Source organism: Numida meleagris, chromosome 4, assembly GCF_002078875.1.
Source record: "Numida meleagris isolate 19003 breed g44 Domestic line chromosome 4, NumMel1.0, whole genome shotgun sequence".
In the NCBI taxonomy this organism is placed as follows: Eukaryota; Metazoa; Chordata; class Aves; order Galliformes; family Numididae; genus Numida; species Numida meleagris.
In genome coordinates, this window is record NC_034412.1 from 35,949,953 (window position 1) to 35,975,573 (window position 25,621).

The 25,621-nt window shown below is 41.8% G+C and overlaps 1 protein-coding gene across 5 annotated transcripts in view; it reads left to right on the top strand.

Moving 5' to 3' along the window:
* Positions 1–25,621, top strand: part of SMAD1 (SMAD family member 1) — a 57,655-nt gene that overhangs the window by 12,073 nt on the left and 19,961 nt on the right. For all 5 annotated transcript variants that reach the window (XM_021395453.1, XM_021395452.1, XM_021395450.1 and 2 more), the window contains exon 2: positions 18,663–19,287. In XM_021395453.1, the coding sequence (XP_021251128.1) occupies positions 18,888–19,287 (400 nt within the window). In that variant the 5' untranslated portion in view covers positions 18,663–18,887. The remainder of the gene's footprint in view (positions 1–18,662; positions 19,288–25,621) is intronic.

Sequence of the window (25,621 nt, forward strand, 5' to 3'; positions counted from 1 at the left end):
TATATACGCAGGCATCTTGCGCTGCTCTAGCCATTTTACTCCAGCTACAGTGGTGTAACTTCAGAAGGGCGTAGGGATTTTTTTTTACATTTGAATAGCGGGTTTTGCTTCAGATAGGAAACCAGTTATTTTTAAATTAATATATATTTTTAATTGACAGAACTGTATCCATGCAGTTTGCTGTATAACAACAACTTCCATGAGAATGTGGCTATTTAAGATTGAAAACAACAAGGGAAAATGTTGGATTAGGCCTTTTGTGAAGGGCTTTGCAGAGAATGGGTCGGGGGGTGATGAGGAGGACACTCTGAGCTGTTAATAGCTGCCACAGAGATCTCTATCCTCCTCAGAGAACAAACGCTCATTTGCATCAGAGAAGCTTTTTTGTTTTGTGTGTATTTGAGCGGGGCGTGTCTTTGTTTTTTAACAGGATAGAGAAACAAAACATTTCATAAAATAAACAGATTAATTTCGAGGAATGTAAAACATTTTATAGTATGAAGATGGGTTGTACAGAATCTTTCACTTCGCTTTTATGCCTGTGTCTGTTGGCTGTGGGAGAACCTGATGGCTGAATGGAGTGATGCTGGAGCACACTACTTCAAATTAGATGGGGTGAGGTCAAATATTCAACTCTACCCAGTTGCATAGAGGGGTCAGTTTTTATCTTTTTTTTTAATTCTGGAAAGGATGGAGTTTCCAGTGTAGGGAACTTGGCCAATACAGCTATTCAGAACACCTGCACAATGCAGCATCCTGACATAACTCTGTAACTGGTCTGGGCCAGTGTCACTTTTATTTCAGTACAGTACAGGCCATCCACAAGGGTGTGTGATGTTAGAATAGATGTCACCCATCTTCCTCATTTTGTTTTTCCCCCGTCTTCTCCCTAGCATGCAGAAGTGAAGCTTGGAGTACAAGGAGGAAGGAGAGTTTTTTTTAAACGTGCTTTTATATACATCATTGTATTTAGGCAGTGTTCAAAGCAGAATCATCCAAAGGCAACTATTATGTTGACTTGGCACGGAGGCAAATCGTTAATGTGGTTCACTGGTGATTTCTGAAGCATTATTTCACATTTCTTTGCTTATAAAGGAAACGCTCTTCCCGACATGGAAACAGATGAGACTGTCTGAATAGCACATAAAGGTGTTTAGAAGTATTTAACTTGCAAGTTGTTGTCATTAAAATCATTTAAATGGCAATCCACATGAAAGTGATATATGACTATCAACATGCTGTTGGTTAACTTGGAAATCAGGCATCCATTTTTTTTTTACTCTGTTAAAGGAATTATAGACAGAATCTTGCGAATGTTCTCTTGCTTCTGTGCACGTCATGTGTTAAGAGTCGTCTGCTTGCCAGCTTTAACTGATGGACCTGGGAATTACCATTTTGCTGTGTATTTTGTGCATAAGGTTGGGTTTCAGGGTTTACTGTATTACAGTTCTGCCGAAGTTGCAAGACTAATACATGTGTTTAAAAACTTTTCTAGGTGGAGGAAAGCAAACAAACAAAAAACCATGTATGCATACAGAGCTAACACTTAATACTTGTGTGACAGCTTGAAAAGGGTTTTATGAATTCCAGGCAAAACTATATGTTCAGCTTCCTTGTATCATGCTGTGACCGTAGTTGATAACACTTTCACTTGCTTTTCTTCTTCTGTTTGTTCAATATTTGAAATTACTGAAAATTTATCCTGTGATAACTGTGACACTGATTTGCCAGGATGTTTTTCTGATATATCATTTCAGACTTCAGATATCCAGTGTTTAAGGCAGTGCCAACAATAGCAGCATTCTGTCTGTTGCAATGCGATGAAACCAGGACATAAATCCTTTAAGATACCTTATTCTTTCTTTGGCATATATATAGGATTATTCACACTCAGTAGGTGTGCTGTATTTGCATGTGCGCATGTCAATGCCTAAAATAACATTCACTGCTGATGGAAGTTAACTTATTTGGACAAGATAAACGTAGACTAAACCAATATAAAGTTGAGAAGAGCTTGAAAATTGATCAAGGTGCATGGATAGTAACTATTTGTAGGTAGATGCTTAAATACTTATAAGCATAAAGTCATTTTAGTTTTGGTTAATGAAGTAACTATCTGGGAAATCACATTGTGACAAATTGTGGCCTCCACTGAATTGTGTTTCTGATAGTGGTAGGAGGAAATATTTGCTGCTTGGAGAGGTACTGTTGATGAGCTGTATATTTGATTTTATTCTGTCAATGTATTTCACCTTTGTATCTGTTATATTTTCTTTGAATATTTGATATAGAAAGAATTAATGCAATGTACTTGCTGTCTTACTTTACTTGTGGGGACTTTGATTCAGCTGATGTGAGGGACCAAGTATGTGGCTAGTAGATGTTCATATTTCCTGAGGCAGTTGAGAGGTCTTTTCTCCAAGATACATCTGGCAGTGTGTGTGTGTGTGAGGGAAGGGGGGTAGGGTGGGGGTGAAGGTAATGTGGAAGCAAAAGAAAATCCTGCTGGAACTGACATCTCCTGCTGTTTCATTTGGTAAGTTCTTTAAGGTTACCAACATTGTTTAATTCTCTGTGGTGTCCCAGTAAATTACAAAGTGGATATCAAGTGTGTGAGTTTTAACTCTTTGTTGTTCTTTTCTTTCTAGCTCTTCCAGCACATGCTAAAACAAACACTTGTTCATGTTCCTGTAGGGAGAAAAATTGGCAGAACGCCTTTGCTCACTGTTGGTCAGTTGTCTTTTTTTCTCAAGGGTTTTTGAACTGCATTGTATGAAACAAGAAAGCTGCTCTCAAGCTGGGCCACGAGCCCCAGCTTAGGAGTGTTTGCACAAGTTAAAGCTTGCTCATTAACGTTCTGTTTCTGGAAGGCCTTTCTCTTGGTATCATGTTATCGTGTGTTCTGTTGTTAAATTTACTTTGGTTTTTTTTGACTACTGTTGTGCTTTCCTGACTAGAACGTGTGCTTTGGAGAAGACAGCTTTGGTTTGGTTTGATTTTAATGAAGGGAGGACTTTCTCTCTTCAGGTTAGTACGGCTACAAGTCGTCTGATGACTTCTGCTGTTAAGCTTACTCCATGTACATTAAACTAAGTCAGTCCATCTTGCTGTTGCAGGTAGGTGCAAGATGAACAGCGTGTGAATGTGACAAGGGTTAGTGACAGCTGCTGAAGGTATCTGGTGCTGTAGTGATGAGTATGGGATGGGAGCCTCTGTGATCAGAGCATTCTGGTGGCTCGCAAGCAGCAGAAGAAGTAGTGGACAGGTGGCTTCTAACCAGGGCCGTGCAGAACAGGGATGACAGCAATGAGAACAAGTGACTTGCATTTCAATGGAAGCCATATAAAAAGCAAACTTCAAGGGAAGGATGTGTGAGGAAACTCATCAGGCTTGTGGGCGCTTTAAAAATATTCTAAATGTTGAGTAAAATTTGTGGAGGTGTTATTTCTGTTAATACTTTCCTCTGCTTTACATTCTTCTCTACCTCATTTGTACTTGAAGTTCTTGAAAGAAGTACAGTCAGGTGGCAGGCCATTTTAAGCAGAACTTGATGAAGTGGTCAAAATTGGGGAAACAGTAGTCTGATTGTAATTCTCATCGATAATTCATGAAAGCCTATCCTTTGTAGAAGATTTGGCTAAGTCTGCTATTCTCTATTGAAATGTGTGACTTCTTGATTAATATCACTGAATCCACTGAGTTTGACTTCCTGATGAAAATCCCGTACTACTTAAAAAAAAAAAAAAAAAAAAGTGACTTGTTATTGTGCAAGGCAAATAAAGCTCTGTTCCTACCAAGCAGGTACCCGATGTGATTTTTATATTTGCACTGAAGCAAGTAGAGTTCTGTCTGGTTTTCCTGAACTAATTGCTTTTTGAATTTTTTTAATGTAGACCAAATTCTTGTTGTTTTCAGAAGATCAGCAGGTGCTTGGTGTTTGTTTTGAGAACTTTTTTCCAGTTGTATTACAAATGTACTGTTCTGTCAGAACAGCAATGGAAGTAGTTTTGAAATTTTTTTCCTAGACCTTCTTATAGACCTGATGATATGTGCGTTGTGACTTCTGGGACTGCTGAATGTATGATACGATTGCATGAGTTTGAATTCAAATGTATAGTTGTTCAGGTATCTTGCACAGCTCAGATGTATACTTCCTTACACAAGGACAGAAGAGGCAGGGAGACAAACCAGGTGGTATTACTGAGGTCTCGCCATGAATCTGCAAAGTCTGGGACCTGAGTTTGGTTTTCCTCCCTTCAATCAGTGTCTTGGTTGTTCCTCTTGCCGTCACCAGATACTTCTGCCTTTCCATCATTGAGACTGGAAGATGGATAAAATGGGATTGGTTGTGTCTTCATCTCTGTTCGCCTGATGAATGCTGTGAAGAATGATGCCATTTCAAAAGACGTGACTTTTGATGTTGCAGGATATCTAGAAACCTGGCTAGTGTATATATAGTTTCCATCTCAGCTGTTAGAGTTTCTGGTTCTACATTGTTGCCCACTTCTGGCTTTGCAGCCTGGCATACTTAATAATAGACCCTTTATTTTAGCTGTGTGAGTGTCAGTGTTAAGTGCTTCCACTGAAGCATAGTAGCTAAAGGAAAACACTTTGTCCATATTAACTTAAAAACTTGAGGTAACTTGGTTATAGTTTCTGTAATGTGTGGTATTAGATTTCATCTGGGAAATGTTTTATAAATACTCTCAGCTTAAAATCTTGTATTATGGGATATTTTTAGGCAGATGATTGTGTAATCACTTTTCTTATGTTTACTTCAGGTGCTTGGTAGATCCTTTAGCTATTTAGAACTGGCCGAGGCAGAGGTTTTTGCTTTGGGGGTGGGACAAGGCTTTGCAAATGAACTGGGCTGCCACAGAGGCTGAAGTACTCACGTTGAAGATAATGCTAAATTTCTGTCCTGAATGTAATTTAAAATTAGAAGGGTGGTAGTTCCACCAAATGGAGAGGACCCTAATGGCTCAATCTTTCTCAGCCCCAGCCATAGGTTTCTTTGCTGGCTAACTCTGGTGCTCATCCTGCTGTGAACTGATGGAACTGTTCTGCAGAACATTGTTGTTTTTGCCAGGCTAGGAAGGTGAATGGGCTCACAGACTAAGCAGAGGGGAGAATTATGTTGGAGTATCAAAGCTGGCACAAGGGGATGAAGGAAAGCCTTTTTCTCTTTGCTTGGGAGCATACTGTCAGAGCTGCTCGTCTGCTTGCAGTCCAGGGACCTTGCTGGCCAAAGGCAGCTGTTGGAGGTAACCCATTGTAAATGAGTACTGCCAGATGAAGACTTCCTCAAAATGCTTTCTAAGGAAAGGTCTAATTTACAGTTTTTCTTTTTTTCCAGATGCTTATGTTAGTGATTAGCATGGTGAGGTTAGACTGCCAACAGTTACGTCAGTCACAAAGCCCCAGTGTAGTTATATTGGCAGCAAAATGACAATGATTAATAATATGGTTTATTTTATGGGGGGTGAGGGAGGATGGATGGGGAAGAACATTTGAACAAGCTTTTCTGGTCAAGTACTGTTTTTCTGGTATAAACTGGAAACTATAGTGAGGAATGTTTTCCTATTTTAATATGATGTGTGAACAGAACATCCTGTAAAAGGTAGGAATTTTTTTTTTTAATGGGGAAAAGTATGACCTGCAAGTTTAATGTCTCCCTGTTTACAGCATGAAATAATTTGAAACAACTGCTGGACCAGCTACAGTTAGTTGCCGTTAGCAAGAAACTAGAGGAAAACAAAATCTTATGTCCATTTAAAGCCCTTCTGTAAAAGCAGGCTGGTGTTACTAGAAACCACTGCCAATGAAGACAGTGTGGATGAAGATGATACATGCTGTAAGCCTGTGAACTGCTTGAAGCTTTCCTGGCTTCTACACTACTTCAGAAATCACCTGGAAACTTTTGGCTGTCTGTCCAATTTTCTCAAAGGAAATTTAGAAAGCATTTATCTTAACTATATTGTATATGTGTTGGAAAAAAATCTTTTCTTCTTGCTGCTAGCTTTTTCATGTGTTCAAACATTGCATCTTTGTAATACATCTATATTTAATTTCAAGGAATTTGAATAAATATGTACAAATTTTAAGTGCAAACTTTAGGTATTTTCACTAACTGCAGTGCCTGAGTGAGATTCTCACTGAATTCCTTTGTAGCCTTCTGTAATACTGAAGAACTATCCAGACTCCTGGGAATCTGACAAACTTTTTTCCCCTCAAACTTGTCCATAGGCTTTCTTGAAATCTTGTTCTGTTCAGGAAACATCACCTAACATAACTGGCGTAAGTACTCAAGGGCTATTTACTGTGGTTTCCTGGCTGACTTTTCTCTTTGCCTTTGCCCACAATAGTCACGTCAGCTGTGACTCTTGCTCGTAGCCAGACCCAGTGCATCTCCTGTAGTCTGTGAACTGGGAGCTGGTGAGTAGGAGAAGATTCACATCAAGAGTCCTGCTGATACCTCCACATAATGCATTCTCTTTGTTCTCCCCAGCTGCTATTTTCAGTCACCCAAGCAACTTTTTTTTGAAAGAATTAATGAAGATTGGAACTGTAAATACATGTTCTAATCTACCCAATGTGAGGATGCTTGCCTGTGTGTTCCATCATTCAGCTGTCTGAAGAGCTATCACATTTCCTCTGCCTAATGTCCCTAGTAGGCACCTGAAGATCTGCTGGCAGAACTGTTTCTGTGAAAGTCCCCTGATGGTTTCAGCAAACTGATTTTTAACCTGAGTTTCCTAAGGTCTGCCACTTTTTTTTTTCTGTTGTCTGAAATTAGTTGAGGAATGCTTGTGTCTGCATGTATGCTTACAGATGAGAGAAGTCACTTTGGAGAGGCAGAAGGTGGGAAGATTAGATGGAAGTGCGTGCCTTAAATAACTTACAATTTGTGTGCATCACCTCAGTTTGGAGGAGATACTGAAGGAAGTACATTCACAGGTATGCATATCTGTTTGGAAGATGCCACACTGACATGCTCTATGAAGAAAACTTCAAAGAAACAGTTGTTGATCACACTGATCTTATTGCCATTTGCTCCAAGTCTCTGTGCCAGGCCCAGCTATCAGTGACTGTTAATAGTATTGGCTGTTAGCGTGAGTGATGTTGTCCCTGAGGCCAGATGTCCATACTGTTTTGGGATAGATGCCTGGTGCCCATACAGGGCTCATCCTGCTTGCAAGGAGGGAAGAAAGCACTGGGCTGTCTTAACCATAGTTTCTGAATAATATACTTTCCCAGCTGTATTGGTCCTCCCAGAAATTCAGCAAGTGACCCTTCACTTCTCCCCCTGCTCTGCACTCTTGTGCCTGCATCTGTGCTGTGAGGAGTTTCAGCACCTGCACTGCAGGAGCTGAGATCAGAGAGCACTGGTGGCAATCTGCTTTCACTAAATTTCACTAAACACACTTCTGTGTTTCTGAATATAAGCAGGTTTCCGTCACTCCTTTACCAAGCTTCTTGCCTCCCTCTACTTGGCACATGGGGATTCTCAGTCTTCCAGGCTAGCCCGCAGCTGGGCTTGTCTGAGCCTAAAGTCTTTTTACTGGGAGAACCTGGCAGCCTAGGAGTCCTGGTTTCATCCCCAGAATTAAAGGCATCTAGAGTCTCAGCTTGAAGATGAGGATTGTGAATAGCTGTGTGCTCTCTTTGTGCACTGGCAGTTAGCCTAGAAGTAAGTAGTCCTGGAGAGCTGCAAGTCCTGGAAGTTCATCCTGCAATTTTTATTGTGACTTACTCGGGGCTTGGAGTCACCTTATCCACTGTGCTGGGACAGCTGTAACTGCTTATTCAGTAGTAGGCAGCAGTGGAAAACTTGCCAAGTGTTGTGCCTCTTCTAGCTAGTCTGCTGCTGTCCTCAAAGAGCATGTGTTGGCCAGAAAATGCTGTGTTTGGATGGCTTGGCTGTAAGCTTGCAGTATTTCAGTTCTGCAAAACCTGAATTTAGTGACTTTAAGCTGGTCTTAGGAAAATAATGATAGGATGGTTAATAAGTTCCCTGAACTCCATAAGCAAAATCATAAAGGCTCTGTTAAGTTGGTTTTTTCTTCTAATCTTAAATTTAAAGGCTACTCACTGTTTCTTTGTATGTGGTTTGATTTCTCTTCTTAAGTCATAAAAAGCTTGCAGATAGCCAGAGGACCAGATAGATAGATAAAAGCTTTTTTTCTCTTGTTGTAAAACTTCCTTATTCCCAGTACACGCTGTAGGAGGATATCTCCCACTTCCTTTCAAGCCGTGCAGTTGGCAAGTGCTGTATGAACCATCAGTTCCTATCTGTGAGCTGAAGCCTTGTACAAAATCCTCCAAAATCTTGATCTCAGGAATATGAGGAAATGGTTGGAGGTGAAATTCTGCAGATGTTCCAATTTAGGGCTGTGAAATTTTTTTGCTTTATTCTTCACCTTTTGGTCCTCTTTGAATCTTCAAGCACAGTTGCACCCTCATCTTGTGCTTTTAGAACTGGGAAGATGTCCCTGAATCTAATAGATCCTTGTTACCCTATTCTCTGCTGGTGGTAGGTGGGAGGCACTTACGGTAGCTGGGATCGATGCAGTAGCACTCACAAATGCTCAGGTCTCAGCAGTGGTGCCTCACCCTCCAGTTTTCCTTATTGAAACCTTGTGATGGGTTCTTGCTTGGTGCTGTGGTGTGAATATGTCACTTGGAATGATGAGTCTCACAGAGCGGTCCTGCCAGCAAACGTTTTTGCTGGTGGTCACCTCTCTGGCTTTCTTTGTCTAATATTTACCTGTGGAGCAGTAGCTTTCTGAGATTTGTTCTTTATCTGTTGGTGGGAGGAAGTAAGGCTTGAAGCAAGAAAGTAGCTTGCCCAAAGGAAGGAAGTGGGGTCTGTGTCTTCTGAGCACCAGCTCCGCGCTGTGTGACACTGCTCCTGCTGACAAGGTTTTGCAGGCTTAGGGATTCCAGAAAAAAAGCACCAATAACCAATTTATAATCAGACATCATCTTGAGATAAAAGTGCTTGTAATAGTGGAGCCTTTAGATCTCACCAGTGACCTTGTCATCTGGGAGGCTGTTGGCTTGGTTGGCAACCAGAGCAATGTACAATACCCTCCGCACCAGGCATGCCTACCACTGTAGGAAGAGTGCCAGTGCTTCTAGGGCTTGATCTTCCATTTAACCTGAATTGCTTTGGAGTAAGAGCTTTGCTGAAAACACTTCTTAAGTTAAGAGACCATTTAAATGCTGGTGTAGGGGTATGTTGATAACTATTCCTCCACCAGTACAGTTTTTAATATTGGTAGAATCATAATCCTTGCTTGAATTTCAGTGGTGGTGCGTAGTTGAAGGCCTTCAAGCTTCTGGTATTTTTTGGTACTTGTAGCTCATGTTCCAGTAAAGGCCTATCAGTCTGCATCTACAGTGTGTTTTAAATGTGAACTCAAAGTTTCCCGACCTTGTCTCAGATAAATTTCTGTAAATCTGTATTTACTTGCAAATCTTAAATTCTCATTTTCTTCTGTGTAAGCTGAAGAGGCAATTCTAAATGGTGTGACCTTGGTCTCTTCCATTTGCGGAGGGCCTGGTGGGTTCAGGTGGCTCGGCAGACAGTGGGTGAGCACTGGGGACTGTGTGCCTGTTGAACAGCAGCTGCTTGAGTCGTCTGTGGTGACAGGGAGAGACCCATCTTCGGGCTGCGGTCCAGCCCTGGTTTTCAGAAAGCTGCTAACGGCAGGCAGTAATTAAACAGTGCTTCATTGGAGGGTGGAAATCTGGCGGATCGGGATGATTGTTTCTGGGTTGTATAAACTTGGCTTGTGAAGCTGTATCATCTTTGAGCACTTTCTCTGTCCAGAATAATAGTCGTGAGCTGCAGGGCCCTCCGTAAAATTTAACATTGATCTTTTGCTAGGGGGAAACTAGGGGAATCCTTTTTCAACTAAGTAAAGTGCACGTCTGAATGGCTGTGTACCTCGAGATGTCTTTAATTGTGGCAATCTGAAGAGGCTGTTCTTGTTTCGAGTGTGTAAGTGGTGTGTTGGGGGTTGGGGGTGGAACCAAGCTGTGAAAAGAGTTGTTTATTTTAATGACCTTTCTTTCCTTGGTTTAATTTTCATCAGTCTATTCTTTACTCAGGCTTGACGTAGTGACAGTTTAATTAGTGAATAAATAATTTTTCCTTTTCAGTTTTTGTTTCCTCTTGCATTGCTGAAACATTCTGCCTTAAAGCTGAGTATCTGGAGCTGTAATTTAACATCTTTACTTAATCTCTGATGAATGAGATCTGGGTCACAGTCTTTAGAAGTGGTTTAATGCAGCTGATGTAACTGTATCAGTGCGTGGTCTTGGTAAAATGAATCATTTGTAGGAGCAGCAGCTTGTATAAGCTGAGCATAACTGGATTGCATTTGCTGTGGTTGCCTCCTTAAAAATAGTGTATTGTAGAATTACACTAGATGGGGGCCAGCGGAGCCTGTCCTGACTCCAAGCAGTCTGTGCTGTTCTGTAAAGACAAAACACATCTTGCATTCTATGGACCTCAGTCAAAAAATGTTGAAGCTTTAGAGGAGATGGGCTTTTTTTTTTTTTTTTTTTAAGTTTTCCTTTATATTGCGAACGTATGTTTTAACTACTCTAAAAAACAAACAAAAAACCTCCTGACAGCGACATGTCAGTACATTTCCCTATCTCACCTGTGAAGGAAGTTCCTCCCACCCTACCCTGATGAATTGGAGGGAAATGTTTTTTACAGCTGATAAAAAGAAATAAAATTCCATGCCCTTCCCAAAGGAGGAATTCAACAATTGAACAAGTGGCGTGGGACCATGTGTTGGTTTGTAAAAGGATATAGTTTGTAAAGATGTTTCCTTTGATGCCTATGATGAATATGGATGTGTTTCCGCTGGAGAAGGTTTTGATTAAATTCAGCAATTAGAGCTGACCAGACAGATCTAAATATAGGAAGAGGTTTCAGTTATCCTGTCTTTGTGTGTAGTAACACACCCACGCAGATGTGTGTTTTGTTATTGTTGTAAACAACACCTGTTTTCTGAAGACAGTTCAAAAAGTCAGGAAAGGGAATGATCTTTGTGGAAAAAGGGAGTTGTACTGGAGTTTTATGATGAAAGGGAGAAGGCCAACTATTTCCCACAGGTTTTTTTTTTTTTACTAGAGGATTTCTAACATGGATAGGTAGGCTGGTTATGGCATAAAGCCATAAAGCAGCTACTCCGTGTTCACAAAGCCATAGCCAGGGCTGATAGGCAGTGGTCCAAACTGGTCTGCAAGCTGTTCTGCCTTTTCAGAGTTTGGCCTGTGTCGTTTACTAAGTGACAGCTTGCTCCTGTCCTGCTCACTGTGAGTGGCTAGTGGGACAACACCTGTGGAAGTGGTGTGGATGAATTTGCCCCCGAAATGCATGATATAATGCTTACTGTGATGGTTGGTAATTCATTCTGTCTTCTGACATCTGTTTGTTTGAATGTTTTTTTCTTTTGAATGTTTGGCTTTATTTGAAAATCTCTGTGAGTGACCTTCTGCTTGCAGAGAGTGTAAAAAAGTAAAGAATCTTTCATTAGAGTTTTTCAAAAAATAACCCATGTGAATGCTATCCTGGCAAGACTTGTGGTTCACAACATTGTATTCATTTTGTAAATTATTCCAGCAAGGTTCATAGTTTTGTAATCCCATCTGTTGCAGAATTCTAACTGAATCATCAAATTACAGTTCCTTCCTGACTGAAGTTAAAATATTAACTTGCGGTTTTAGAGGTAATCTTTGGTAACGCATCTGATTCAGCGCAGCTGCTTGCCAACACCAGAAGAGGTTTCTCCACACCTGGGTCTGTGGTTCAGTGTGTCCTCTTCGTATGAGCCCTCCTGTGTACTGGGCTTATCCGGCTCCCAGTTATGAAGGAAATTGAATGTTCGTTGTTCTTTTTTTTTTTTTTTTTTTTTGCCTGTAGTCCTGGCATGATGAATCAGTGTGAAGACTGGCAGGTGTTAGAAAAATGGCTGTTAGTGACTTCATTGAGACTCACTTGCATCTGAACATTAGAATAAGTAAAATTCAGCAGTGCAAACTAGGAGTTTGCCATTGTTCTTTTAACTCTGGTGAAAAGTCCATGGTTTGAGGATTTGATGATAAAGAGACTTTACATGTTAATGTTTCTTGTAACAGGGAGGAATTTTGCTTTATTAAGGGTGTAGATAAATTTGCAAGGTGTGTTGTTCAAATCTGTTTTCAGGAGTACGGTTGTTAAGTGTCAGAAAAGTTTCAAAGAACAGCATCTGGCATTAGCAAAAAGTGTGTGTTTGTTTCTAAAAAAAAAAAAAAAAGGAGCAAATTTAATTGATAGTGCATCTCTGTTAAAATTGGGAAAGCACCTCTGCTGTGTCTTCATTGTGTTATTTCTCACAATTATGTATTCACTTACCATGACTCTTCTGCCAGTTTAGTTGGATTGTAACACAGTATTCAGGTTTTATTTTATACAGAAATGAAACATTTTCTCTGGAGGAGCAACAGTGAAGTTAAGGTTAAGTCTTTCGAATCTGGGAACCCGAAACTGGTTCCTATGGTCAGAGAATGTAGGAAAAGCCTCGGTTCATGGTGGAAACCAACCAGAGGCTGCGTATCTGGTCTGAGCTGTGGTGATAACTGGAAAGAAGCTGGCAGATATTGATGGCATATGGTTATTTCTTCATGCTCTGGAATAACTGAGCAGTGGAAGCTTCGTTGTTGGGGTTGTTGTTGTGTGCCCCCCTGTTACGTAAGGCATCCATTGCCTCACTGTCTCATTTGGAGTGAGTGGCAGATCTGCTTTTTGGTGCTCAGTTGATGTTCAGAACTCATAAATCTGTATCAAATGATAGAAGTTGTGGATGTCCTTTGATAAAGGGAAATACTATTGATAGCTATATCCTCTGATAACTGGTAGGTATTTCTTGCAAGAAGTTGTGTGGACCACTGCTGTGGTTAGCTGGGCTCCAGTTGGCACCTGCTCTTCACACTGCTGCTTTTCTCTGTTACAATCCTCTTTCTCAGACACGGTGCTTTGCTTTAGTCTCAGGAACAGAGAGCCTGCTTCATAGGATAGGCTGGAATTATCCTCCCAACCCTTGCTGGGTGTCTCATACAAGTCAGGAAAAAAGCCTGTTGAATATGTTGAAGTATTTTCAACACCAGTACGCGCTTCTTACTTGAACACTTGATATGCGTGTCACGTGTCACATACTGATACCTTTATCTGTATGATCCGTGTGATTCATGGCAGAAATTAAATACGTGTTTGCATTTTTGAAGAGTTTTTTTTCTATTTTTTTTTTCCCATACCAAGAAGACATGTAAAAATGTTAACTTCTTCTAACTTTTCCACCTGGTCTCCTCCAGCCTTGATTCTCCTTATCCTTTTCAGAAATGCAAGGAAAGCCAAATCAGGCTCAGTTTCTAATGAGTTTTACAGCGGTCTGAAATGACTTTCTTTCTTTTTGCATGAGTATTGTGATGCTGCTGAAGCTTCTATAAGGTTTCCATGCATGTTTCAGAGATGAACGAGGTCTGATCTTGTACCATAAGAAGGTTCAAAGAAAGAATCCTTTGATTAACAAAGTAAATCAGTGGAAGAGTTCAGACTTCTTTTAACAAGTCACATCACATGAAGAAGGAAATCAAAACTTTTTGCTGCTTGCTCCAAGAGTAAGGAGCCAGAGAAAGTTGGTGCACAACCTGGTGTAACACATTCTAGCGTTACAGATGCTTAGACTACATGCTTGTTAGTAATGTCTGAAAAAGCAGACTGTCACCCAATGTGCGGTAGGTCAATAATGGCGCATTCAGGAGAGACATAGCTTGCTTACTTCAGATTTGTACAAGCCTGGGTGTTCAGTGGTTTCCCACATATCAAACACACCAGATGGAACAGTCTGTGCTATATTTATACACAAAAGTTAGAATTAGTCATTTTTTCAGTCCTCCTCATGATGATTAGTTCATAGTTTACATACAATGATAATATTTCTGACTCTATACTTCCACTACTATGCCTGCTTTGGGGAGGGGGTCTTCATGAGGGCAAGGGTCTTCTTGACCTGTGGGTGTGAACTTTTAATATTATAGTGAAGGTAGTTCAGCGTGGACCTTGAGTTTTATTGCCAAGTTGGCAACATCCTCAAAGCATCCAGATTAATGTGCTCCCCAAGGCCTACTGGCTCTGGTTAAAGGATACTAAGTGTTTATTCTTCCGATACCTAACACAATGTTAGCTCAGTGTTTATTCTGATACCTAACACAGTGTTAGCTCAGTCTTCGGAGTTAGCCTTAAACAGTAATACATGGAAATAGCTCTTGCAGGGGGGAAAGTGACAGCTCTCTGGCTTCTGTTCCAAAATCGGATCTTTTTTCTTTTAGACTTTTTAAAAATAAATATCGTACTGAGAGGAAATATGAATTGCTGAGAGGTTGTCTTTTGGGGAAGGTAAAAGTTTAAGTATTTTAGAGAGATTTTAATTTGCTTCTTTATTTTTTATTTGTTTATGTTGTCAATAATTAATGGACACTGGGATAAGGTGCATTGAATAACACTGAATTTTTAAAATGTAGTAAGAAAACTAGACAGCTTTCTCCATTAACAATCACATAGGTTCTGTTTGCTGTGGTTCTTGCTGCTGCTTTTGTCTAACTGTGCTGAGCACATATGAAAAACACTTAATGGGATCTTTTCTGCCTGCATCCCCGAGCCTGTTACACAAATAACAGAATTAGTAGGGGAGTTAGAGCTGCTTGTTTGCCTGAAACTCGGGCTTGGAGTTGTTTCACCGCCTGCACAGCAGAGGATCACCTAATTGTCCCAGCCCTCTCCACCCACCAAAAACAATCACTTATGCAAAGCGGGGCAGTTTCCTATGGGATCTCCTGTGGGAATTTGAGAACAGTCTCACTGAGTATTTTACTGTCTGCTTTGTGTTGCTGGCAGGGTAATTGTGAGCGTAGGAAAACAGAGCTTTGCTTTTAGGCGTTTTGCCCAAGTATGGCTGTTTAAACCCAAGGCTGTCTGAACAGCTCTGTGTATGAAGCTCATTTTTGTCACAGCCCCCTCACAAGCTGCATTTGGGTCTGTCTGTGTGTCAATCCAAAGATCACACAAAAGATAGCAGCAGTGGAGGAAGAGGAATAAAGCAATACTGATAGCAAGAGTTTGTTGATTCCAGCTCATCCATCAGCAGACAGAACACGTAATAAAGAGTGCATCGTTTTTGATGTGTAAAGAGTGGCTGATAAGTGGGTAACAACTTCATTTCCTTTCAACTGATTCCAGACTGCCTTTTGGAGAGTGTCCTGTTGTTTGGCTGGGCTTGTTTTGCTGGTACCTCGTAAGTAAACATACCCTTCAAGGGCTGGTGGTCACTCAGCGATTGGAGTAACAGCTCCTATTTTCCCAGAAGAGCACGTGTATTTGGGGAAGGCAGATGCAGACTGTCATTTGTTGACTTGTGGTTTAATCTTTATTTTTGCACTTCCAGCTGATAAGACCACTTTGTGCAAAAGTAATGCAGGAAATGATGCATTGCAAAAACCAAAAGTGGCAGAAAGGGAAATGGAATGTACTGGCAAAAGCTCCGTGCTACGGGCACGCTTCTGGCTTCTTGGAAGTGAAAATCTCCACCTACATGGCCTTTTTTTAGATTGACACCACTATTGGAATTTAGCATTCGAGTGGTATGCAGCAGCCTGTTAGGTTTTGTTTGTTTGTTTTTTTGTTTGTTTGTTCGTTTTCCCTTGCTTTTCTTTCTGGCTAATTCAGGGCCTGGATCTTCTTTGGGCAGGCTGAGCTTCGGCAGCAGTCCCGGGGCTGGAGGTTAGCAGCAGGCTGTAGATGAAAGCAAGGCAGCTCAGCAGCTGCCAGCCACAAGTGTATTTTCAAGTACTGTGCCTAATGTGACTCCCTGTGCTCCCAGTGCGTTTCCTGCTGGTTGTTGCTCCAGAGGTGCCAGCTGTTAAGATAACACTTTTGGTTGTGATGTTGAAATGTGTTTTGGAACGTGTGTTTATGGGAATGGGACACGTGCATGTTACAGGATGTGGTCCAAGAATGTCAGAAAATCTGTTCCTATGGCGTGGCTGCTCGGGGTTACATCTGAATATCTTTCTAGTCTTAGCAGACCTTATGTGCAAGCACATGCTAAGGCTGTATTTTCAGGCACTAGTAAAAACATACAGTTTTAATAGGCAGAAAACTTTTTTCCTACACAACAAATAGTTGCCCATTTATTTTTAAAGCAGCTTGGTAGAAATGGGTCATCCCATGGTAATCAATGCAGACACAGTTGTACGTATGTAGACTAAAGTTTGGGTTGAGATTTAGGCTTTGTGGTTTCTTTTTCACTAGAACTTCAATGCAAGTATTCTAATTTTCTGTTGTTTTAAATCTAATAGGTGGGAAGTAGAAAGCTTGGCCTGATTATTTGATAACAGTGGTGTACCCTTTGTGCGTGGAACTTGCATTTTGTGTTTGAAAAATGTATGAAAAAGATATTCAGAATATTGAATGAGATGCAAACTATATATGACTTGAGAATAACTCCAGTACTTGCATGCATATTTGACGCAAGTATACTAGGTCTCTGATAATAAAGTTCTTGAACTAAAACAGCTTCTTAGTAGAGCACTTCAGAATGTACATAGGGATAAAATATACCTGGAGTGCAGTCAGTGACAGTAATGGAGTTTTAGTTCAGTTAACAGTATAGCTCATGCTCAGGTAACAAAATGAATTGTTAAATTTGCCCCGGGCTTATGCATATCTTCCATTGCTCTGACATTATTATTTCAAGTAGAAGTCTCAGCATAAAAGGAATGGGAAATACCAGTACGAAGTGCAGGTAGATGTGGTCTCTGTCTTAGTTCAAGATCATTATTCACATAAATGTAGTTTATGCATTTGACCTAATAGAACGGAACCTTTGCAATTAGATAATTATTTTAGTGGCAACTGATTTGAATCAAGTGGATGGTTTTCAGCTTAAAGTGCTCCAAGTGTAGAGGTATGCTATAAAATTACAGTTATGACAGTTAGGAGCATAAGTGTGGCTTAGCATTTACAATTTCAAGATCCATAATTATTTTTTATTATAAATTTGCAATTCTGGCTCATGGCTGTACTGATACCTTCTAACCTGTCTGCGTCTGAGTAATTGTATGTATTTTATTGGTTTTTTTGGTCTTTCTGATGGTAACGAAAACATTCATATCCTTTTCCTCTTCCCTCTTCCTCTGCAACCTGTTGGTATCTGCTCCGGGATACATTTCCCATCTGTCTTCATGCTTCATTTGAACATTTCTGTTTTAGTGCTCTTTATCTCCTTGTCCCCCTGCTCCCTGTGGCAGAGGTGAGTCTCTTGCTTGCTTCTAACCTGGGTAAATGTGAAGCCTGCTGCTCAAAGCAGACCCTGTGGTGGGGGCTTCTCTGCATGCAGGGTTCTTCTCCCAGCTTCACACATCGTTTCATGACTGTTTCATGACCATCGTACCACCTAAAACTCTCCTGTCAGTTCTTCCTCCTTCCCCCTCCTCCATGTATCTTGGAGCACATCAGGCTGGCACTGTGACAGCAGGGGTCAGGATATAGTCAGTGAAGTAATTTCATGATGTCTTTCCCTTGCATTCTGCTTATGCTAGGGCTGTTTGTTGGGGTAGGAAAACAGAGACTTGCTTCTCCCTGAGTAAGAGCACAGATCTTTCTACTTTCCTTTTCTGTTTTTGGTTTGCCACTCAGAGTAACTCAGGTGATGCTGAACAATTTGTCTCAGACTGTGATATGTACAGCTCCAATGCAGAAATTTTCAATTTGTATTGCTTGCAGAGAGCTGGTAGTGCAGTGCTGTTGGGGCATATTGCTTCCACCTTCACTTTGAAATCAAAACAAAAAGCACTGCTCAGTCCTGTATGAGTTTATTGGGATGTTTTGCTCTGTGAAGTTGCCACAGTTAATAGGCTGTGGGGAGTGTACTTTTCATCTAGCAGTGAAAGATGAAATATGGGGCAGTGTTTTACGTTGGATTAGATGGGAACTGTGTTCCTAAAATGGAACCCTTGCCCTTCTGGCAAGTATGTGTGGGAATATAACTGTGTCTTTTTATGGTTTTATTTTTTTTTCTGTCTAGCTTCTCACAACGCTAAGCGAGGCCATGCCTGGGCAATGAGCAGAAGTATTATTTGAAGCTGGCAAATGCAGTTGCCCTTGCTACATGGCACAAAAATCACTGAGGGTACATTGCAAGTTGAATGAGAGAGCTGAGCAGCTGGGGAGTTGTCCTTTTCTACCTTTAAATTTCCCCACCTTTGCCCTTCCTTCGCATTTCTTCCTAACTCCCCCCAACCTTTTTTTAGGTTTTGTTTATGCTGTGTCACTGTTTTCCAGGGCCATCCCCTCATTTATTCAGGACTGTTTTGGTGGCAAGGGTATAAAGGCTTCACCAGCAAGCTCTGCTACTTAAAAGTCCTTGTCAGACTGTTCCTTGGCTCCAATACTTAAGACTGCTGACACTTTGTGTTTTTGTTTTGGTTTTTTTTGGTTGTTTGCTTGGTCTTTGGTCACTCTGATCCTGTGGTGTAGAACGTTTCTAACGGTTGGTGGTTAATTGAAAAAGTTAAATCTGTTTTCCTTTTCTTCTGCTTTCCTGCAGGTGCTCAGCCAGAAGGCTTTAGCACGATGAGAAGGCCACGTCTGTCAAGGGGGAATGTCAGCATGGCCATCCTGGGACAGGAGGACTGAAACGGCAGAAGCACCGCAATTATTTGGGCAGACTGCTTTTGACTACTGATAAAATCTGCCGTGTGGCGGCTGTGGAAGAACGGGACGGTCTCTCCTGCTTGGTCTGTGGTATCCAGTGTGACCAAGTGGGATCACCATGAATGTGACAAGTTTATTTTCCTTCACCAGCCCAGCAGTGAAGAGGCTGTTGGGGTGGAAGCAGGGGGATGAAGAAGAAAAGTGGGCAGAAAAGGCTGTTGATGCACTAGTGAAAAAACTAAAGAAGAAGAAAGGTGCTATGGAGGAGCTGGAGAAAGCATTAAGCTGTCCTGGTCAGCCCAGCAACTGTGTGACAATTCCTCGGTCCTTGGACGGCCGGCTTCAGGTTTCACACCGGAAAGGGCTGCCACATGTAATTTACTGCAGAGTGTGGCGCTGGCCAGACCTGCAGAGCCATCATGAACTGAAACCACTGGAATGCTGTGAGTTTCCTTTTGGTTCAAAACAGAAGGAGGTTTGCATCAATCCCTACCACTACAAGCGGGTAGAAAGTCCTGGTAGGTTCTTCCTTGTTTGTACCTTCACACCTTATCTAAACAATGCAAGGTATGGCAGTTAATCATGTGACTCATCAGCTTAAGTAAGCAGAAGTAGCTGTTTGCACACGTTAGATTTGTACTTTACAATCTGTCTGGATATAAGCATTGATTTGCAGTTCTCCCTTTCACGGGGTGAATACTTGATGTATGTAAATGCGTTTCATCGCTGTACAGCGGCATAGTCTCTGTATGTGCCTTAAGTTGCTGGATCTGTTGCCTCCTGGTTTTGTTGGTGGCCACTATCCCCCCCCGTTCATTTTATTTTTTTCTGTTTTTACTGAACTGTGCAGATTGATGAGTGTGTAAACTGCAAACTAACAGGAAGGATAACTGCATTTTGTGGGTGGAAAACATTCTGATATGGTCTTACTGTTATTATTTCACTTCTATCACTTCTGTTCTTCCACCTTCCAGAAGATACTACTGTCTTTAAGATCACCTACAACTTGGCCTTTTGAAGTCTGTGGATATTTTTTTTACTCTTCAGAATGTACCCTCTCAACCTGAAGCTTTGATAGTGGGTTTTTTTTGTACGTGAAGTTTTACCTTCAGGTGTTCTGCAAGTGGAGTCTGTTTACCCATTACCCACTTCCACGCTTTAACAAGTGCAGCCTATTCTCTGTCTTCTCTTTGAGGGCCAAACCCCTTTTTTAGTAAATCTGTGCTTAATTTGCTTATGTGAGTTTGTTTTTAGGATATTTCCAGGGACTAGGACGAAATGTGCTTAAACATGTCTCCACTAGTCTCCAGTTACTTGTGAGGTTGTACAGGGACATCTGCAGAAATATACTGCAGGTGTGAGTGGGCTTTTATGGTTTAAATTTAGGAAATCTGTCTGTATTAGGCACTTTATAAACAGTGAAGCTGTTTCTGCAGAGTGGCATGGATTGCTTTAGAACTACAGTGGAAATGACATTGTTACCAGATTATTTCCCTGTGAATGGAAATTGCATTTACCTTGGATCTGCAACACGTAGTGCGTATCTAGATGGTAAATATTTCCCTTTGGTGTGTTAGTATTAGTTTGGAAATCATGTGTGTGATACCCATAAAGTATGTCTTTTATGCAGCAGATGCTTAAACAAAGGAGTCCTCTGCACTGGAAAAAAGAAAAGGAGTTTTAAAAAATTTTAACGATCGCATGTTAAGCAGAAGAGGGACAATGAAATAAATAGTTTGTACTACTAGCTTTCTGCATGTGTCTGCACCAGGTGCATACGTTCAGCATTCCAAAATACTGAAAACTAAGATTCCCAAAGCACATCTAATTTAGTCAGAGTGAGCAACAGTTAGGCTCTTGCTGTCGTGGTAACACCAAGTGATGTGTTACAACTCATTTCACTTTAGTCTTGGAAACAGTTACTGAGTTTGAATGTTCTGATTCACACCATTTATACCATATTTAAAAATGTATTTGTAAGTATCCTGTCACTTCATTGAGATATACTCGGTAAAAATAGAATAAAACTTTCCAAAGATGTCTAACTAAAACGCACCGAGTACTGCTAGGTAGCTTAAGTGGTTGGAAAGCGGGTTTGGGTCCTAGGTCATCTGATAGATTTTGCACTCGGGAACCAGCAAAATGTTGTTAACTGTAAGCCTGAGTTTGGGATTGCTCTTAAGTTGTTTGGGGTAAGATACAAATTTCCAGAGTTGGTGTAGTTACAGAATTTTTGCTGGGGAAAAAACAAAGTGTGACTTAATCAAGTTGGAGATTGTAGCAGAGAAGTATTTCCCTTCTGCCCATCAAGTGCCCTTCAGGAAAAACTAGTTATTTCTGGTCATCTGTTTAATAGGCAACTGGGCAGTTTTCTTGTTTACATCAGGGCTGGAATCAGTTTGACAGAGTTGACGGAAGTATGTAGTCCTCCAGAAGATCAGTATGCTGCTCTGACCAGTTGTAATTTTCTGGATGGGAGTGCTGAACAGGAGCTAGCTTCTGTCTAATGAGTTGTGGGGCTGCAGGTATAAAGTTGCGTGTATGTTGGAGTCACATCTTAAGAACTTACAATGGATTCCACGGTGTAAGAGTGGGGTCAAAGCCTGAAGTTTTTATCGAGGTCTCTGGCTGGGTATGCGAAGGAGGTTTTTTATATTTAATTAACTATTGATCAATCACTGTTTTGAGGGATATTGCATGGAAATGAGTGGGAATATGTGGCTTTTGGGAACAGGTGGTAACTGAGCCATTGGGCCTAGAGATGTGCATTGCATAAGTTATGACTACTTTTCCCTTCCCTTTCCTGTTCTTTGTGCTCAGAGCGTCACTTTTAGCTTTGGTTCCTGACAGTCACTCCCAAATTTGGCTAACTATTTTTCCCCATTTTTGTATAGACATTAAAACACCGTTATTGCTGCCTAAGTGCTTACACTTTGAGATTAATGGATAGGGGAAATTCACATGTGAGTCACTGTTTCCAGGAGCCTGTGTACCCGAGCAGATATCAAGACTTGTGTTTCCAACATTATCACAGCCAGGAGAGTTAGAATTCTACTTGACGAGATGAAGGTAGATGCTCAGAAGAGTGTATGATGGGCTCTGTGCAGGCTGTGCAAGTACTTCGTGAAATCCTGGCTCTGCTTGCCAGCTTGGTCAGTGCTTAGCTGCCTCAAACTGACCCAGCTCCTCAGGAGCTGCTCTGTAGGGTGCTGCATGGGATGGGATCAGTGTGCTCTGTCCACTTTCCTGTTAGTCGTGTCACGATCGGTGTTTGTGTGAGTTCTGGAGAGTGGATTAATGGTAAATCCTCAAACAGATAAAATCATGTAGTGCTTTCAGTTGGGAAACGAGTCTCACAGATCCTTTTACATTTTCATGGTGCCAGAGGGACGCATCCGTGCTATTCAGCTTAAAAATATGAGCTTGGAAATCATTGTAGTTGGCATGCTGTAGTCTGTCTGAACGACAGCATTACATCTGAATTCAGGTGAGATTTTTCTCTGTTAGCCAGGCTGGATAAAAGCTGGTTGCAGGCAGTCGCAGGGAGGCTGAGGAGAGAACAACTGCTTCAGAGCCTCCCAGGCGTCCCTGGCCACTGGTATCCAACGAGAGAATCAGGTGTGATTTGGTGGTATGATGGTAACACCTAACCTGGTGCAGAGGCTCTGTGCGGGTACCGGCACCCATCTGATCGCAAAAACTAACCAGACAGAAAACTACTGTTTGGAGATGCTATCCACGAGCAGCTCCTGCATTGGGCTGTGCCAGCACAGCTGTCTCCGTGGCCTTGTGCTGAAGCAGCCCGGCAGTGCTTTGTTCCCATCCCACTGCTGCCTTATCTCATGGGCTGATCAGGGTCATCCAAGGGCTGCAGGAACACCCATGCACCCACAGGGCCCTGCATCTGGCCTGTAGGTGGGAGCAGAGGTGGTGGGAAGCAAGCAGGCCAAATGGAGGCTGTTTTATTGCTGAGAATGGGAACACAATCTCATTCGCTACTGCCAGGATGAAATATCTTTGGGAGATGTGTTACAGTAGCTCACTGATGCTGTTTCATAGGTCTATTGGGTGCAGAATTATTTCTGGTGCAGAAATGGCTGTAGTTAATTGCTGTGATTTTTTTTTTTTTCCCTTGGCAAAGCTTTTAACTGAGGAGAGCAGAGTCTCAAATTTGATGCCCTTTAAAAACTGGTGCAGTCAGCTAAACCGGAGTGCTTGTGTGTCTGAATCTGCTTTTTTGCCTCAGTTCTAGCTTTTGGCTTGGAGATACCTGGAGGCCAGGCTTCTACATGTTCTGGGACTCCTTTAAGTACAATTGGAACTTGAGACTGGATGTAGACACTGGACGAGGAAAAAGCAAATGTGCTGTTGCTCATCTCTGTTTGAAAATACCACAAATGACCTCTCTGGTTTTGCTGGTTACACATGAAATGGCATCCCAGAGTCTTTCCTGAGATGCTTCTTTCTTTCCTTCTTCTAGCCTGTTGTTTTTGTTTCATGGAGATGCAGTCTCTGTTTCTTATCTCTGTCCTCAGTTATGCCAGTGGAATCAGGTGAAGGACATGACACAGAATTTGGAAAAAAAATAAAAATTTAAGCTCGGATCCAGTTTGCTGTCGTAGAAAAACAGGGATGGGATAGGCAACAGGGAGGGTGAAGAGGTGCTTAAGCCAACACTTCTTTTCCAAAAAAAAAAAAAAAAAATCACACCTTTAATGTGGCTTTATGGAAGGAGGTTCTGTTCCTTTGCCTTAGCTAAACAGAAGGAGGGAAGAAATGGAATGTTTCATATTCCCATGGAACTGATAGATACTGGCCATGAGTTCCATCTGCTGCAGAATTGCGTTAGTTGACCTCTACTGTTTGTCAGCCTTCTAGGTTAAAGAGAGTTTGAGTTTATAATATGTTGCAAAGGAAGCAAAAGAGTGGTTAACTTCACTTTTATGCTTCGTGTGTGGAAGTTGTAGATGCTGCAGAGTGTTTTATGTAGGGTATATACAAGCATACAACTGAATGGCATCTTCTGAGAGTGGCACACATCCAGAACGTGCTGGTACCTCTGGGGATCAGGCTCAGAAGAAGCCTGCTTTGCATAGGTCTGAGAAAGCTTAAGCCTGGCTTGGGGAATGCAGTTGTTATGTTTTGGTATTCATTTCTGGAGGTGGTAACTAATGCTCCGCTATTCTTAAACCATCCAGTGCAGGGGAGCACTAAAACTGCTCTGTCAGTTTAGTATTTCTTCAGAAATATTCTGGTTGCATTTGTCAACCGATGAACTCTTCTGCTCGGATGCCTGTATTCTGCTTAAATTGCAGAATGAGCAGTGGATGCTTATTTGTGATGTGGATGAATACATTGTCAGAATGGCTGAATGTTTAATTTTGCTTAAGGATCATGTTCTTTTCCATTATAAACATGAACATAAAGTGCATGTCTGCCTCAATAAGGTTGCCTTCAATGGCAAGAAACATTTAACTTAAATGTAGAGGTGCTTTTTGCCACAAGAACAGACCAAGTCCGTCCGTCCTTGGGCTCTGGGAAGAGCAGTAGGTACATAGTGCTGTTTTTGCTCCCAGTGTGGACTCCTTGCCTGTGACTTTAACCTGATTGGTTTCTTATTTGTCTTTGATCTTCTCTGCTCTTTGCTCTGAACGTGTCTGTCAGGCTGCACACCTGATTGTGTGCACACTCAGGAGCTTTCTAATGCCATTTGAAATCATACAGCTATTTGGTTGTGTTTAGTTGTGTGGTTATGTGTGCACTTGTGCTAGCTTATGCTTGCTTGTGTGTGCTCTTTCTTCATATAGGTACTGTACCAAAAAATGTAATGGGTCTATTAATCAAACCCAGTCTTGTTCCCTGGTACCCACCCAGGCTAGGATCACTGTGCGTGGAACTACCATGCCCAAGTTACCTGTTAGATCACCACAGTGAGTGCTTAGGCTTCAGATAAGCAGCAGGGTTCAAACAGAGTGTGCTGCTTGTGGCTCTGGCTGCTTCTGCAGGCATCATCAAATGGGCAGAGGCTGTAATTCCTCCAGGGTCAAATAGGGAAGCTGGACGGAAAACGGGGGGTGAGCAGCAGTTCCTATGGGACTGCCAGCTTGCCTGGGCTTCCAGGGTTCCCAGGGCCTGCCTGGCCCCAGCACCTGGGAGGACCGGAGGCGGCAGGAGAGCCTCCGGCTGCTTTCCGGCCAGATGGAGAAGCTTTGATGGCCAGGGCTCGGGGGAGCTGGGGACCAGCTGTGTGCAGCGCTCCCCCACTGCCTGGCCTTCTGGAGGGTGGTGCTGGATAAGGGGGGGTGCCGAGAGCACAGAGAGGAGCCTTGTGTGTGGAGTGTAAGGGGGAGGAGACGGGAGAAGGAGAATGCACATGCAGTGGAAGGAGGAAAATAGAGGAGAGGGGGAAGTGGAAAGAAAGTGGAGGGGGCGGAGGGGGGAAGGAAAATACTAGAGAAACGGCTCAGCAGCTGATTTGAAACAGAGAAAAAGGAGATCCAATTTACAAAACTAATTTACAGAACCAATTTATAAAACTTCCCCCTTTATTCCCATAGCAGGATTTACGTACCTCTGCAGGCCCAGGAGTGTGTGAGCAGAGGATGGCATCGCTGAGAAATTTTTCCTTATTGCTACATAACCCTGCTGTTGGGCATAACTTTAAAAATAGCATGCTACAACAGGTGGGTACAACTATAAGATGGTTTCCCGAAATAGTAAACAACTGTCAGTTCATTTGGCAAGGAGTATGAAACTTTTCTCATTTCAGTTTTGCAGAATTCACTTTTAAAATTCCCCACCAGAAGTGAAATAGGGAGACGGAAAGGAGGGAGATGGGCCAAACTTTTTTCT